The 17,858-nt window shown below is 41.5% G+C and overlaps 1 protein-coding gene across 1 annotated transcript; it reads right to left on the minus strand.

Moving 5' to 3' along the window:
- Positions 1 to 6,706: 6,706 nt before the first annotated feature.
- On the minus strand, positions 6,707 to 17,858 carry LOC110538291 (phenylalanine--tRNA ligase alpha subunit). The gene is made up of 13 exons (XM_021625014.2): positions 17,669 to 17,858; positions 13,763 to 13,900; positions 13,455 to 13,553; positions 13,233 to 13,351; positions 12,261 to 12,353; positions 11,556 to 11,684; positions 11,320 to 11,435; positions 11,022 to 11,106; positions 10,396 to 10,495; positions 10,083 to 10,251; positions 9,400 to 9,477; positions 9,126 to 9,240; positions 6,707 to 7,523 (listed from the first exon to the last, which is right to left on the minus strand). The coding sequence occupies exons 1-13, from the start codon at positions 17,813 to 17,815 to the stop codon at positions 7,418 to 7,420; spliced, it is 1,494 nt and encodes a 497-aa protein (XP_021480689.2). The 5' UTR covers positions 17,816 to 17,858; the 3' UTR covers positions 6,707 to 7,417.

Below are 17,858 nucleotides of genomic sequence, written 5' to 3' on the forward strand. Positions count from 1 at the left end.
CTTCCGCTTGCAAGCCTCCCCCTTTTTCCTCCAAACATAACGATGGTCATTATGGACCAACAGTTATTTTTTTGTTTCATCAGACCAAACAACATTTCTCCAAAAAGTACAATCTTTGTCCCCATGTGCAGTTGCAAACCATAGTCTGGCTTTTTAATGGCGGTTTTGGAGCAGTGGTTTCTTTCTTGCCGAGCGGCCTTTCAGGTTCTGTCGATATAGGACTCGTTTTACTGTGGATATAGATACCTTTTTACCGGTTTCTTCCAGCTTCTTCACAAGGTCCTTTGCTGTCCTTCTGGGATTGATTTGCACTTTCCGCACCAAAGTACGTTCATCTCTAGGAGACAGAACGCGTCTCCTTCCTGAGCGGTATGACGGCTGCGTGGTCCCATGGTGTTTATACTTGCATACTATTGTTTGTACAGATGAATATGGTACCTTCAGGGAAATTGGTCCCAAGGATGAACCAGACTTGTAGAAGTCTACTATTTTTTTTCTGAGGTCTTGGCTGATTTCTTTTGATTTTCCCATGATGTCAAGCAAAGAGGCACTGGGTTTGAAGGTAGGCCTTGAAATACATCCACAGGTACACCTCCAATTGACTCAAATGATGTCAATTAGCCTATCAGAAGCTTCTAAAGCCATGACATCATTTTCTGGAATTTTCCAAGCTGTTTAAAGGCACAGTCAACTTAGTGTATGAAACTTCTGACCCACTGGACTTGTGATACAGTGAATTTTAAGTGAACTAGTCTGTCTGTAAACAATTGTTGGAAAAATTACTTGTGTCATGCACAAAGTAGATGTCCTAACCGACTTACCAAAACTATAGTTTGTTGACAAGAAATTTGTGGAGTGGTTGAAAAATGAGTTTTAATGACTCCAACCTAAGTGTTTGTAAACTTCCGACTTCAACTGTAGCTAGAGCACCAGAGACGGGGTATTTTCAGGATGAACTTTGTGTGATCAAACAAACTTTAAAGTACATCCATCTGAGCTCAGCCATTGTGGAAATGTTTTGATATCTGGGGATTAATCCTACTGAGGTAATGCCAGTGGGATTTAAACAGAAGTGATCAGCAAACTGAAAAAAAGAGAAAAGGAGAGGGGGAGACAGGAAGAGGTTAAAACAAAGTCAAACTAAGGGCTGAATTTCATGTTAGGCAGTTCCTAGGATAGACAAACACCTAACTTCAGAAGGGTGAACAGGAAGATGCAGAGGAGATGGTGTGACAGACAGGAAGATATAGACTCAATAGAACTATCATGCTGCACATGTGCAGTAGCTTAATCTGCTTTGGCGACTTTGACGCAATGTCTGGGTCAAACTGATTGATGAGCAGTGTTGTATTGCAATAATTAAAAAAAAATGTATTTGGCTGGGTCATCTACACAGTGATTTGTCTTGGCAGGGGCTCAGCGGTAATTTAACCCATGCAGTGTCCTTTCAGTTCCATTCCGAGTAAAGCAGATTCAATCCGGAGGAGGGGGGGGGGGGGGGGGGGGGGGGGGGGGGGGTATTGGTCCGCTAAAACACGACTAGTAAAGGCCCAGTGCACTACTTCTGTGAAAAATAACGAAAGCAGGTGGCATGTGCATTCACATACACACGATGTAGATATATTGGGCCAACAGAACAAAACGTTGTCAAAGTTCAGGAGATAATCTCTGGAGGTATTCCAGTGGCTCTAGCAGTTTAAATCCATCAGGAAATGAAGGACATGGGGTGGTCAGATAAAGGCTTGTCTCATAGAGGGAATAAAACCTCTAATCTCTTCAGATTCTGCTTCTTTGCATGTCTACTGCTGCTTTGAAATGGGGAATTATTAAACAGATAAATACCATACATGCCCAAGCCTGCTCTCTACCTAAGGAAATAGAAGTCAGTCACTGAACATGAACCAGTGTAGCTCCTATTTTGGTAGAAATGATTCGTAGCGTAATAATAATAATAATAATAATAATAAATGTATTTGATAGGGACAGTCTATATTGACACATTGAGGCCATGAACTGTATGCTCATTTCCAGTTAGGATTTGGCTCATGAGGTTGCGTTTCAAAATCTGCTAACAATTAGCGCTTACAAATACAAATACAAATCTAGTCTATGGAGGGAAAGCATTAAAGGCCAAAAGGCTTTTTCATTTATGTGCCCTGAATTATTCCCGGCGGATAAGTATATTCCCTCTAAAATAATCGAGTGGAGATGAACAACTACATGTTTTAAAGATGAAAGTAGGTTTATATTGAATAGGAAATGTCTACAATATTTCATAAACAACATGGATTAAACAAATTCGTCCACTACATGCGATCGTGTGTCGATTAACTAACTCCTGTAAAGGTTCTAATTGGCATGATCTTCACGCCATGAGTGCTTAGTACATTTAAGGTGACATCATTTCTTGGTAATGTAAATCCATCAACTATAGAATTAAGGGAACATTATCAACTACATCTAGCTGATACAGGTTGGCTGTTTAAGTGGAGGCTGGATAAAGTTGATCCCTTGAGTGATGAACAGTGGGCGGTCTAGGAATAGAACTGTTTACTACCGCGTGAAAATTGTTTGGGTTCATTACAGAACCAAGGACAGAGACAGAGGGATGACAAAGACGCGCGTCAAAGGAAAACTCCAGGGGGACTGTCTTATGAACATGGAAATTAATTTCAGATAGACATCCAAAAGTTCTCTCCCAATTAGGGACCTTTAAAAAAAAAAATCTAAGCAAAGCCAGTTTCATCAAAACAGCGGTCGTCCAAAACCAAGGTAAGCAGCTAACGGTTGTACTGTCAAAATGGTATTGAAATCGTTTTGAAGTAATATCTCCATAAATGAAACTATATTTGGTGGAGATATTAACATATATACATGTTTCATGCTTTTCAATCCCCTTTAGGATCATTCGAACTGAGACATCAAAGAAGTTGAGACTTGAGTCTTGCACGGATACAAGAATCACCACAAATCAAGTCCTTGTCTTGGTGTTGTGGGGGTGGGATTGCCTCATCTCCGGACATCAGCGCGTTTATCATCATTAGAGCTATATCGTTTAGGCCACTTTTCCATAATGAATGCCCTCAATTTCACCAGTTTTAATTTCAATGATGAGGCACATGCTTCCCCACTAGTCTACAAATTCGACGTACAAGTCGGGACGGAAGACCCGCTGTACAAGGAATATAAGCCGGCAGTCCGGGACCTCATTCCGTTGCCAAAGGCAGTTGTCTACCTGCTGATTGCAGCACTGGTAGTGGTAGGAGTCGCCTATGCTATAGTTGGACATCTGATCAAGGACCTGGCCCTTGATATAACAGGTATGAACTTAAAATGAACTTAAAACGAAAATCAGGTCGAAATATAACTAATCTATGTAGTTGTTAGGCTGATCCATCGCAATGTATAAGTGCACCAAATAACTTGTGTCAAATAGGCATAAGCCTAAGCTTTTCTATGCAAAATGGCAACATGACTAGCTAACACAGAGATGATCAGGGGCACTAGTCCTGAAGCAAATGTACTTATCTCCAGTGTCCCCTCTGTTTACCCCTTTCATCAGAATGTCTTCTTGGCCCCACTGAGGAGGACCTAGAGAAGAACAGAAATCCGGAGTGCTTCATTGCCAGACACCCCCCCATAGTCCTGACCCACAATGCTTTCCACGTGTGGGACACAGATGATGTGGGCTTCCCCATGCCCCTGGATGAGAGCCCCCCGGGCAGCCCTTTGCTGTTTCCTACAATCCCCTACATCCCCTTCTTCCCCACCCATGGCACCGGCAACAACAGCCCTGCTGCCCTGGCCATAGACAGCAGCCCCTGGCCTGGGTACTCTAACTCCCTCCCCAGCGAGATCTGAAAGGAGCCAGCACCAACTACCCTCCAGCCCTTTGGTCACTGGTTGATTCTGATTACACCAAGCTCGTCACAGGACTCAACAGACCTACTTAAGGTTATTAACAAGACAACTAAATGGGTTGAAATGTTAACATCACAAAGCAACCAAAGCTTGACAAAGGAGTTTTTGAAGACAACTTCCATGCTGGTGCTATACAGTATCATCCTGTACTGACACATAGAATTATCTACTGCAGGGTTTCTTAATTAAACTATGGGTTGGGACCAGACTTGTAGAAGTCTGCTATTTTTTTTCTGAGGTCTTGGCTGATTTCTTTTGATTTTCCCATGATGTCAAGCAAAGAGGCACTGGGTTTGAAGGTAGGCCTTGAAATACATCCACAGGTACACCTCCAATTGACTCAAATGATGTCAATTAGCCTATCAGAAGCTTCTAAAGCCATGACATTATTTTCTGGAATTTTCCAAGCTGTTTAAAGGCACAGTCAACTTAGTGTATGAAACTTCTGACCCACTGGACTTGTGATACAGTGAATTTTAAGTGAACTAGTCTGTCTGTAAACAATTGTTGGAAAAATTACTTGTGTCATGCACAAAGTAGATGTCCTAACCAACTTACCAAAACTATAGTTTGTTGACAAGAAATTTGTGGAGTGGTTGAAAAATTAGTTTTAATGACTCCAACCTAAGTGTTTGTAAACTTCCGACTTCAACTGTAGCTAGAGCACCAGAGACGGGGTATTTTCAGGATGAACTTTGTGTAATCAAGCCAACTTTAAAGTACATCTATGTGAAAGGAGGGACACGAGTTACATCTACATAGATGTATCTATGAGGATACATCTACAATCACACACTATTTATTCTTAATTTGGGTCATGGGAGGACCGTCAATTTCTCATTTGTGTCTCGAGCTGAAAAAGTTTAAGAACCCCTGGTCTACTGAATGGACCCTGTGCAGGACAGGGGTTAATCAATGGCTATTGCCATGAGATGATGATTTAAAGATGTGAAACACATTCAAAATGATCCAGACTGATCCCATGGAAAAGGATTTGCCATGTTTCATCCCAAACCTATAACCATCAGCTGCCTACACTAGCCCCATTTCTTAAATAACATTTAAATACTGCTTCAGTATCCATCAAAACATGGAGACTTGGGAGCCTCTAAAAACTGCTATTCCTCTGTAATATAAATGTTGCTTAATTTCAAGATCAAAGTCAAATGATCAAAGGGAAATAATGAGACCTATAGGGTAAAGGCTAAACAAGGGAACTGATTATTGCTAAATCTTAACTAAGCTACTTTAAATAAAACTTTCAGCAAGTCTCTCAGGCCTGGGTAGATCACGTTTTGATGAACTCCTAAATGTATTAATCATTGACTTGACGAAATGTCCGATTTTCTGATCAATGCAAAGCATTGCATTCATGGTGACATATGTGGAACTGTGTGCAAAATGACTCCCAGATGTGGCTTTGGAGTTGAAATGAGAGTATGAGGGTGAACACGATTAAGGACCAGCTAATAGGTTTGTCCACTGGTTGTGCCAACTGAGGAATTTGACATTACTGTCTGTATCTTCAGAACATGAAAAGGGACTACAACTATACAGGACCACATCAAAGCTGAGATGTTCAATGAAGTGGTAAATATGTGTACCGAGTTCAAACTAAATGGCTATTACATCGGTTGTTATTACTGATTTAGGTATGTAGTGTAACATGACATGATGCAGCGGAACACACAGGATAAAAATATATATTTCAATTTGCATATAAAACTGGATACAAATACCTATGAAGCATTTTTCTATCCCAGTGCTTGTGAAGATAGTTAGTACCTGGTAGGATAAAACTGCATCCAGAAGTATGTTCCAACTAGAATTAGAGGTTCTACAGAGAAACTTGGTTGATCTGTTCTGTCTATATATTGTTTTGTTCTGGGGAACCCTTAGCTTGGACTCCCAGACTCCGGTTTAAAATGTTATTTCCAGACGTTGAAGGATTAGCTGAACAGAAAGACTTAAGGAGTTCCTGCATTTGATTAAGTAAACAACCTTTAATCCTGTCTGTCCATTATTGCAGCAGACACAGGATTTCCTAGTATTGGCAGAGCACGCAACATCAGAACATCATTCTCTTTGTCACAAACTTTCAACAGCATCTATTATGGGCCCTCAAGTCAGCCTCAATAGCATGCAAGGTTTTTTAAAGACTCCCGAATTCAGAAATTCAGCTCCATGTAAGCGTCTAAAGACAGCACAGGATGCTCAGGCAGACTTGCATGTACCACGACGTCGCTGTGCCAGGTTCATTCAGGAGAAGCTATTCCAGTGAAGTGATTACACATGGCTGAAGTACAACTTCAATATTGCTCCTCAGCAGGATACTGATTTGCATTACAACGTACAGTCTCAGTGATTCAGACTACGGAAGACTTTACTAATACATAACAGAAGAGTGTAGAACATCTCTTTGCAACAGTAAATTTATTCAGAATCTTGCAGGGATTGGGGATGAACTAAATATGCCTAAAACAAACTAACAGGAATAGACTTGACTCTTTATTTAGTACCATATTAAGTTATTTTAGGTTACACTTACAACCAAAGTGCTCTAATGTGTTAACCCAATTATCTCCTGTGCGCACACAGAGCTAAAAATCGACCCTGTGTACGATGACATGAGACTTAGAGGCGATGAAGGTGATTTGTAATTCCACCTTCACTGGAATGACACAAATAACTCCTAAATCCTCTGGGTTAAACCTTGGCACACATCATTCAACATGCCAATCCACGTTACGCACCAGCCACAACAAGATTGAGGAAAACAAGAATGTTCTTCTGACAGGTTTAAAACCGGACCTGGCACAGCCAGAGTAGAATAACAAAAGCTCAGCATTACCAATGGGGATTACATTAGACTGACGACGTAAATCGTGCTCCTTTCAAACACATCTTTATTTGACTATTTCTAATTTGTCTCATGAACTGAGTGGACACAGCACAGAGTTGGTTGGTTTTGTATGGAAGGCTAAAGGGCTTCAAGTTAGCATCTTTACTGTACAAGCATTTCATTACATAGGAGCTCAAAGGTAGCAGCTGTACAGCGTTCTAACGTTTAAATTAAAAAAAGACTCACTGGTGAAGTTCCTTATGCTCTGATGTAGTGCACACATCAGCAGAGAACACAGTACTAGCACTACCTACCCCTCAGCACATGCATAGATACTGATTAGGACCAATGATGAGTTATCACTGTTTCATAAATTAAGTTTAAAGTATAATATGTGTATCACTTTCTAAACAGCAGCAATAATCCAGCTAGAATCCCAGACAAGCTATAAGGACAAAAGTAAGTCCTCTTTCCCACCCTCTCAAACAGACAGATCTGTCTCTCTGGCAGTCTCTGGCCAGGGTAGATTAAGGGTTTGTGGGATTGTTCAGTGTTCATGTGGTTACTAATGAGCAAAGGGGTCCTGATGACACAGGCCTTGGATGGGATGTGTATGGTAATGTGAGCCTGTCCAAGTGGAAGCCTGAACAGAATCTAAGAGTCCAGTCGACACACAGGGCTGTCGTAGACCATCTGTAGGTTGACCTTGTGTCCCACCAGCTCACGGATGTTGTTGATGCCATACTTGATCATGGTGGGCCTGAAGGAGACAGAGAAGGGCAGAGGAAAGAGTGTCAGGAAGATGACATAGTACATTATAAGGAGAGTTGGAAGACAGCAAAGAGAGAGGACAAACAGGTGATAGAGACAAAGGTCTGTATTGACAGAGGGGATGGAGGACAGCGATTACACAGAGTAGATGATATGGTCCTTCCCAGCTCACTGACTATAGCCATTAGCAGTGATTGTTCTCATAGATGCAAGTCCTCAGTGTCACCAGGATTCAAGCACCCGCAGTAGAGCACAAATATATCTAAATGGTCAATTCTGACCTGCATCTGAAGAAACCATTATTCTAGGCTCATTAGGCGATATGGTGTTTTATGCTCATTGCTCAGATATAACAATCCAGAAGTAAACATGTCGACATGTGGGCCAACAGACTGGTGTTGTGTGCTGGAAGCATGGCTGCACATCTGGGGACATGACCACACTACTGTCCACCTTTAATCCCTCTATGGGAAATCACACTGGGATTACAGGCATAACATTGTATATTTTCACATTATGGACACATTTTCCTATTGAAATCCCATGTCCCATTCAAGTACACTAACAGTTGAGACTGTGCATCTGGTTATGAGAGGGTTAAGGTCAGGGTAAGGGATATGGAGCTGATGTGAGTCAATTCCGGTGAGATAGCTGGCCCAAGAGTGGGTAGTGATGGGGGGGGATAGATAGTTACATATTGCAATATTATTTTTGGATGATATTATATCGATATCCAAGTTGATTTGTAATTAATAATAAATAAATGGTTTTGCTACTCTAGGTAGCGTTAGCTAGCACGAGTTGGCTGTACCTGCCTATAGCTTGTTTTCCATCTTCTTTTTAAAAACAGTGAGCAAACATTTGTTCAGCACTTATTTCCCTGACTGATCAAAACGTGTTTTCTCATGCTCTCGCTTGTCTCTCTGCAGCAGACATACACCGAGTATAACAAACATTAAGAACACCTTCCTAATATTGAGTTGCACCCCCCCCCCCCTTTGCCATCAGAACAGCCTCAATTCTACAAGGTGTCGAAAGCATTCCACAGGGATGCTGGCCCAAGTTGACTTCAATGATTTCCACAGTTGAGTCAAGGTGGCTGGATGTCCTTTGGGTGGTGGACCATTCTTGATACACACAGGAAACTGTTGACCATGAAAAACCCAGCAGCGTTGCTGTTCTTGACACACTCAAACCGGTGCGCCTAGCACCTATCACCATACCCCATTTAAGGCACTTAAATATTTTGACACAGTCCATGTCGCAATTGTCTCAACGTTTCAAAATCCTTTAACTTGTCTCCTTGAAGTGGATTTAACAAGTGACATAAATAAGGGATCATAGCTTTCACCTGGATTCACACAGTTTGCCTGTCATGGAAAGAGCAGGTGTTCCCAATGTTTTAGACTACATATCGTATCGGCACCTAAGTATGGTGATATCGTATCGTGAGGTCCCTGGCAATTACCAGGCAGAAGGGGTTGTGTATTGTAGATCTTGTATTAGACAAATGTTGGTCAGTCAATTCCATTACATCACCAGGATCAGTTCTAGTTGAAGAGGATAATGTGTTTCTTTGTCATTGACTCACCTCTCCAGAGACAGCCCCCAGGCGATGACCGTCACCCCCTCAGGGAGCCCCATAGGCAGCAGCATCTCTGGCCTGAACATCCCAGAGTTCCCCACCTCCACCCACTTCTTCAGCCCTGGAGAGAGCAGGAATGGACAATTTAAGATGGATTCCGTGTGGATAGCGTTGTCTATGGGCTTTTGGGTTTGAGTGAGACAAAAGCCCAAGGCCTATACACACATATCCCACAAACATGAGAAATTTCAGGGTTTGAGGATATTCACAATAACTGTACCTTCATGATAGCTGAACACTTCCATGCTCGGCTCGGTGTATGGATTGTAGGCCGGTTTAAAGCGTAATTTGGTGATTCCTGGAGAAAATTGAAAATATATTTACTTTCTCAGAAATACTATATCTGACAGATAGAGAAACAAGCTCATGTTATACTACAGTCATTAAGATGCATTAGAAGCCACATCAGTACGGACAACTGAACCCACTGTAAACAAAAATAAGAAAAAAATAAGAAAAAATAACGAGGTACTGGAAGCAGGGTGGGGGTCAATTCCTATTTCGTTTGAAATTCCAATTCAATTCTTGAATTCCCTCATTCATGAGAATGTACGTTGAATTGTAAAAACATTTCATCTTTGGAATTGAATTGGAATTCAATATTTTTACATTACATTGGAATTAATGCATATAGTATAAAACATTTACTGTTGGATTTGTTTTTAATAATTTCAACCTGTATTCCGATATTTCCAGTATAGCTAGGCTGTCTGAACAGTGACATGATCAGCCTGAATGTCTGAAGAAATGTAATTTCTAATTGGACTTTGTGGAATTGTTGGGGATAATATTGAATTCTCTCTGAATTCAAAGACTGACCTTCGAATTTGTATTGAATTACATTTCATGGGAGAGAATTGAATGAGTGGAATTGACCCCAACCCTGACTGGTAGAGCCCTCACCTAGTTTATTGAAAAACTGATGAAGGATGCCCATGAGGTCACCCAGGGTAAGGCCAAAGTCAGCCACCACTCCCTCAATCTGGTGAAACTCTGCCAAGTGGGTGGCATCCAGAGTTTCATTACGGAATACTCTGTCGATGGAGAAGTACTTGACAGGGGTGAAATTTTCCTGGTAGAAAGAAAATAACATTTGAAATGGTTACAGAGGAGTTCCTCAATTGCTGCACAGTTAGAATGTAACATCATGCAATTGATTTCTAATTAATTTGAGTAAATACTAAGACAGCATGAACCAATGTAGATAATGGGTTACCTGCTGAGCGAGTTTATACAGCATGCGAGCGCTGACTGCTGTGGTGTGAGTACGGAGGATGTTCTTCTGAGCCTCCTCAATCTTCCAGTCATACTTGTACCTGTCAAACACAGGCATCGTTAAAAATAGAACATGCTGGGCCTCCCGAGTGGCGTAGTGGTCTAAGGCACTAGAGATCCTGATTCGAGTCCAGGCTCTGTTGCAGCCGGCCACGACCGGGAGACCCATGGGGTGGCGCACAATTAGGATTAGAGGAGGGTTTGGCCGGCAGGGATGTTCTTGTCCCATCACGCACTAGCGACTCCTGTGGCGGGCCGGGCACAATGCACACTGACATGGTCGCCAGGTGTATGTTTCCTCCGACACATCGGTGCGGCTGTCTTCCGGATTAAGTGGGCGTTGTGTCAAGAATCAGTGCAGCTTGGTTGTGTTTCGGAGGACCCATGGCTCTCGACCTACACCTCTCCTGAGTCTGTACGGGAGTTGCACCGATGGGATACCACAGAATTGGGGAGAAAAAGGCGTTCATATTTTATTTTAATAAAAATAAAATAAAACATGGTTGTGGTCATGGTGAGTGTGTGTAAATCCATGCGTATGCATTTGTGTGGAAGATTAGCTCTCACCCCTGTGATCCAAAGCCTCCCTCTGAATGGACCTTCCTCACTCTCTCCAGGTAGTCCTGGGGAAACTCATGGGCCTGAGCTGGGTCTGAGACATATAATAATAGGAGGGGCCACAGTTACCAGTAAGTTAAATTGAAATAATACTGATGGTACATGATGAAAACAGATGAGTTATATCTAATGGAAATCTAGAGTCTGTTTTAGCTAGGGATTTCCCTTTCAGCGCATCATCAATAATGCACCATTTTATCTTATCTGGGCATCAAGTCCAGACACACAGAGACACCCAGTCGCTCACCAGACAGGAAGAAGGTGTCGTGTTGGTCCCTGGCTGGGTGCTGCTGGGGCTGAAACAGGGAGTCAAAGTTCCAGAAGGAGCTCTCAATGAAGTTGTTGGTGGGCATCTCAGTGAAGCTGAAGGAGACAGGAGGAGTGAGTACACACAGGTCTTAGAACTTAGTCTTACCATACATTAGTTATATAGGGTATACTGATGGTGTCCTGCAAGGGCAGAATAGAGGATAGGCGACTGACCCCATCTCCAGGAAGATCTGTCTGAACTGCGTGCGGACCTTCATGAGCGGATGCAGGTGGCCACAGTCTAGGGCCACACCCATGGCCTCAAAGTTATAAGGCTTGAACTTCTTCTCCTTCCAGCTCCCACTGTCACAGACCAGAGATAGGTCAGTTTGGAGGAGAACATATAATATGTTCTAGAGAACATCAAATTAATGAGTGTATATGGCCAAACACAAGCAAAGTCTGTGTGCAGATAAAACATGGAGGCAAATAAACAAAAACACTAATTTCATTTTTGGGACACCTGAATACAGTTCTGTGCCAAATCCCCTCATGTGATAATGCAGACCAAGTGCATTTTCATTCATCTATTTTAGACTACGAGAACCAACAAATTGTTTCAGACAATCACATGAAAACCAGGAATGGTCAAGAGATCACCTGCATTTTGAGAGAGACTGCAGTTTCCAGGTAAAGACAAAACTTATTGGATCATGCGCGGTACCTAATGAAAACACTGCCAATTTGACTACAACATTCAGTGATATGAATAGAAATGACACAGACATCACTGTGAGAGAATGAACCACTTAATACATTTGCCTTAGGACAGGGTCCTCAGCAGCAGCATGCAGGTTAGAGATACAGAATCCCTCATCCATCTTAGCAATCATAGAGCGACCATGTCAAAGTTGACAGTTAAAGCAGAGCAGGATTCACCTAGCGATCATCTCTGGGGTGAGCTCTGTCTCCTGCTTGGTGATGGTGGTGCTGAAACAGCTGCCCTTTGTGATCCAATAGGACTTGACCGTCCTAATATTCACAGAAATAAACACAATCATTCTCATTCAAACTGCATAAATGTGGTCATTTGAAAGTGTTATATCACATGAGTCACAAAGGCCACAAGAGGTGTCATCTTGGGGAACATTGGAGATTGGGAACATGTGGTGGTGAGTGCCTGGGACACTATTTAGCAAATAGGAAGTAGACAATTAACAATCTGTTGCTAAATGCGTCTAAACTCTGGACGCGTGGAACGTCGCAGGGTTGAGTTCTCATACTGCTGTTCATTTATGATATTAAAACCGAACAAAGCCTGGGGCTGGAAGCATGCCATTTACGGCAGACAGAGACAAACGAGAAACAGAGAGAGCTACCTGGGGGAACAATGGCCTGAGCTAGCGACGGAGCCAACAGTCTCACCAGGTACAGTATTAACCTCACCACTGGGATCCTGACTGACTGGACCCAGAAAAAGCTGGTGCATTAATTTAGTAATAACGTATATAAACACAATGTTAGGGTATTCATATCATTGGGTGAACGAGACATCTCGACTCAGACAAGGAGACAACATTGACTCACATCTGATCTGTGAATATTATGTAAGTAGGATGTAACTATGATATGACATAATTTATATTCTAATCCAAACCTGCATTTCTCAGCTGTTATTCAACTAAAGACTTAAGGGTCAACAAGTCAGAGAACATCATCAGCATGAGACTATGCTGAGGCTAGTTGTGACTGGGGCATCCTGAACATGCCTGGATGCCAGATGATTGAACACTGTTGTACTGCTGAATGGCATCTATTGCCATCTACTGGTAGATATCAGTTAGGCATATACTTAACATTTCACAAGCATTTTCACAGTAGTCAAATATTATCAACCGGTCTGATTCTTACACTTCAGAGAGCAGTTTGCGTTTCTTCAGCTCATTCTTCTCCTTCTCCTCCAGTTGAGACGCCTGGCCTTTCTGTACCAGGAGCAACTTGTCCCTCACCAAGTCTTCTAAGCGCTCCACCTGGAAATTGATGCTTGTGTGTCATACTTATTTTCTCCATTATAAAAGCAACACTCACACTCAGTCACAAAGCACACCAAGTCAGATGTGAAGATAAACTCACAGTCTTGAAGATCCTGGGGCCGCCCTCGTGGCCCTTGTCCAGACGGATCCACTTGTTGGACATGGCCTTGCTGAAACCCACCTTCCCAAAGGCTAGTTTCTACACAGAAATAGAGACAAAACTATCTGTAAACACTGCCCCAATGCTCCAAGTAGGGAGCATATACTGTATATTGCTATGACCCAAAATCACAATGTAAAGACCAACTTTAATTGAATGTTTTATTTTTCAGCCAGATGTTTTTCATCCAAATAAACATAACATTACGGTACATATTATTTGTCCAGGCACCCTGCAGGTCCTCTCACCATGAGCTGACTCTGAGGCATCCCTTCCTCTGGGATGGAGCTGACGACTCTGGCCTCATGGCTGCCCTGCTCGGCTATCTCACAGCCTTCCCCAGTCAGCTCCCAGTGCTTCGAGGATCGCTGCTCAGCTGAGATCACCTGTGCAGGAAAACAAACAACCATGATCAAAATCATAATGGAGGCTTGAGGCAGAGGACCACCAATTTGGTTATCTTCTCAAGGTCTGATTGGTGTACACATCATGAATTAGCTATCACTGCACATTATACGTTTACCATGGGCTCATTTTTAGATCCAGTGACAATAACAGCTCCCAATTTATTGACTCGGTCTAACTTCTCAAAGTTGACATTATGGTATTTCGTATTTTATTAGGATCCCCGTTAGCTGTTGCAAAAGCAGCAGTTACTCTTCCTGGGGTCAACACAAAACATGAAACATAATACAGAATGACATTATACAGAACATCAATAGACAAGAAAATAACTACATAAAAAAATGTAAAGGCACACGTAGCTTAGATATCAACGCATAAACACAAACTATCTAGGTCAAATAGGGGAGAGGCGTTGCTTTATCTGTTTTTTGAAACCAGGTTTGCTGTTTATTTGAGCAATGAGATGGAAGTTCCATGCAATAAGGGCTCTATATAATACTATACGCTTTCTTGAATTTGTTCTGGATTTGGGGACTGTGAAATGACCCCTGGTGGCAAGTCTGGTGATATAAGTGTGTGTGTCAGAGCTGTGTGTAAATTGCCTATGCAAACAATTTGGGATTTTCAACACATTCATGTTTTTTATAAAAAGAAGTGATGCAGTCAGTCTCTCCTCAACTCTTAGCCAAGAGAGACTGGCATGCATAGTATTTATATCAGCCCTCTGATTACAATTAAGAGCAAAACGTGCCGCTCTGTTCTGGGCCAAATGCAGCATAACTTGGCCTTTCCTTGCTGCATTGGACCACACAACTGGACAATAATCAAGATTAGACTAAACTAAAGCCTGCAGAACTTTCTTTTTGGAGTGTGGTGTCAAAAAAGCAGAGCATCTCTTTATTACGTCTAGACTTCTCCACATCTTTACAACCATTGAATCGACCGATTAATCGGAATGGCCGATTAATTAGGGCCGATTTCAAGTTTTCATAACAAATCGGAAATCGGTATTTTTGGACACAGATTTATTATTATTTATTTTTTTACACCTTTATTTAACTAGGCAAGTCAATTAACAACACATTCTTATTTTCAATGACGGCCTAGGAACAGTGGGTTAACTGCCTTGTTCAGGGGCAGAACGACAGATTTTTACCTTGTCACCTCGGGGATTCAATCTTGCAACCTTACGGTTAACTAGTCCAATGCTCTAACCACCTGCCTCATGAGGAGCCTGCCTGTTACGCGAATGCAGTAAGAAGCCAAGGTAAGTTGCTAGCTATCATTAAACTTATCTTATAAAAAACAATAAATCAACCAATCATAATCACTATTTATAACTACACATGGTTGATGATATTACTAGTTTATCTAGCATGTCCTGCGTTGCATATAATCGATGCGGTGCGCATTCGCAAAAAAGGACTGTCGTTGTACCTAACCATAAACATCAATACCTTTCTTAAAATCAATACACAGAAGTATATATTTTTAAACCTGCATATTTAATTAAAAGAAATCCAGGTTAGCAGGCAATATTAACCAGGTGAAATTGTGTCACTTCTCTTGCGTTCATTGCACGTAGAGTCAGGGTATATGCAACAGTCTGGGCCGCCTGGCTCTTTGCGAACTAATTTGCCAGATTTTTACGTAATTATGACATAACATTGAAGGTTGTGCAATGTAACAGGAATATTTAGACTTATGGATGCCACACGTTAGATAAAATACGGAACGGTTCCGTATTTCACTGAAAGAATAAACTTTTTGTTTTCGAGAAGATAGTTTACGGATTCGACCATATTAATGACCTAAGGCTCATATTTCTGTGTGTTATTATGTTATAATTAAGTCTATGACTTGATATAGCAGTTTGACTGAGCGATGGTAGGTACCAGCAGGCTCGTAAGGATTCATTCAAACAGCACTTTTGTGCGTTTTGCAAGCAGCTCTTTGCAATGCTTCAAGCATTGCGCTGTTTATGACTTCAAGCCTATCAACTCCCAAGATTATGCTGGTGTAACCGATGTGAAATGGCTAGCTAGTTAGCAGGGTGCGTTACTAATAGCGTTTCAAACGTCACTCGCTCTGAGACTTGGAGTAGTTGTTCCCCTTGCTCTGCATGGGTAACGCTGCTTCGAGGGTGGCTGTTGTCAATGTGTTCCTGGTTCGAGCCCAGGTAGAAGCGATGAGAGGGATGGAAGCTAATCTGTTACACTGGCAATAATAAAGTGCCTATAAGAACATCCAATAGTCAAAGGTATATGAAATACAAATGGTATAGAGAGAAATAGTCCTATAATTCCTAAAATAACTACAACCTAAAACTTCTTACCTGGGAATATTGAAGACTCATGTTAAAAGGAACCACCAGCTTTCATATGTTCTCATGTTCTGAGCAAGGAACTTAAACGTTAGCTTTCTTACATGGCACATATTGCACTTTTACTTTCTTCTCCAACACTTTGTTTTTGCACTATTTAAACCAAATTGAACATGTTTCATTATTTATTTGAAGCTAAATTGATTTTATTGATGTATTAAGTTAAAATAAGTGTTCATTCAGTATTGTTGTAATTGTCATTATTACAAATACATTTTTTAAATGTTTATTTATTTATTTATTTATTTTTTATTTTATTTTTTTATTTTTATTTATTTTTTTAAATCGGCCGATTAATCGGTAGCAGCTTTTTTTGGTCCTCCAATAAATCGGTATCGGTGTTGAAAGATCATAATCGGTCGACCTCTAATTGAATCTATATGTTTTGACCATGCTAGTTCACAATCTAAGGTAACGCCAAGTAATTTAGTCTCCTTAACTTGTTCAAAAGCCACACCATTCATTACCAGATTCAGCTGAGGTCTAGCACTTAAGGAATGATTTGTACCAAATACAATGCTCTTAGTTTTAGAGATGTTCAGGACCAGTTTATTACTGGCCACCCATTCCAAAACAGACTGCAACTCTTTGTTAAGGGCTCCAGTGACTTCATTAGCTGTGGTTGCTGATGTGTATATGATTGAACCATCAGCATACATGGACACACATGCTTTGTTTAATGCCAGTGGCAGGTCATTGGCAAAAATAGAAAAGAGAGGGCCTGGAGAGCTGCCCTGCAGTACACCACACTTTACATGTTTGAGATTAGAGAAGCTTCCATTAATGACCATCCTATACAAGTAGTAGCCCGCTAGGTGTATCAAACGTTGGTAGATTGCCTTAATGACGATTCAATAAAAGCTAATATTGAAAATGCCTCAGTTTTTAGTCAAGCTGAACATTCAGTCTGAACAGTCACCATTGCCTTGGATTGTAGTCCACATTGCATTGTTGGATTGTTATGTGTGTCTTGACAGGGATGCAAGTCTGTAATAGCATTGTCACTGTATTCAATAAGAGTAGCTAAATTATGTATTTGTTCATGGTCTACAATTATTTAGTCTTCACAATAGAAGGTTGCTAACTAGCTGGCTAACATGATCCCGTTTACGTCCCTATTGCATCACTTTCCTATCCAATCGCCCACCATCATAGAATGAACAGAAAAATGCTATAAGTACACGCTTGACGCCCAAAACGATATTTAATTACAGAATTTATTAAAATTAGCTTAGGGTTAAGGTAATGGTCAGTTTTAGGTTTTTCCTAGTCGGTTTAAGCATCAGCTGTGTCCTTAAGTTCTCCGCCGAATGAACAAAGTGGACGGTCGCTTAACTTCCGCTTCAACACTGGCAGGTAAACTCACATCACCAAGTGCCTGTAGGCTCTTCACAGCCCCGACGATAGCTTGGTGGTCCACACCAAGACTGGTTGCAACATCCTGACTGTCGAGACCACCGTCCACCTTTTCCACCCGCTGAAGAAGCGTTTCTACAAGACCAGTGTCAGCCATGCTTGTCACAGCGAAGCCGAAAAGAGACCGGTAGTGAGCTCAG

This window comes from Oncorhynchus mykiss, chromosome 12 (assembly GCF_013265735.2).
Source record: "Oncorhynchus mykiss isolate Arlee chromosome 12, USDA_OmykA_1.1, whole genome shotgun sequence".
Lineage (NCBI taxonomy): Eukaryota > Metazoa > Chordata > Actinopteri > Salmoniformes > Salmonidae > Oncorhynchus > Oncorhynchus mykiss.

Coding starts and splice junctions, on each gene's coding strand:
- LOC110538291 (XM_021625014.2), bottom strand. CDS start 17,815: ATGGCTGACACTGGTCTTGTAGAAACGCTTCTTCAGCGGGTGGAAAAG. Junction 13,901..17,668: donor GCCTACAGGCACTTGGTGAT/GTGAGTTTACCT, acceptor TTTCCTGCACAG/GTGATCTCAGCTGAGCAGCG. Junction 13,554..13,762: donor TGCCTCAGAGTCAGCTCATG/GTGAGAGGACCT, acceptor ATTTCTGTGTAG/AAACTAGCCTTTGGGAAGGT.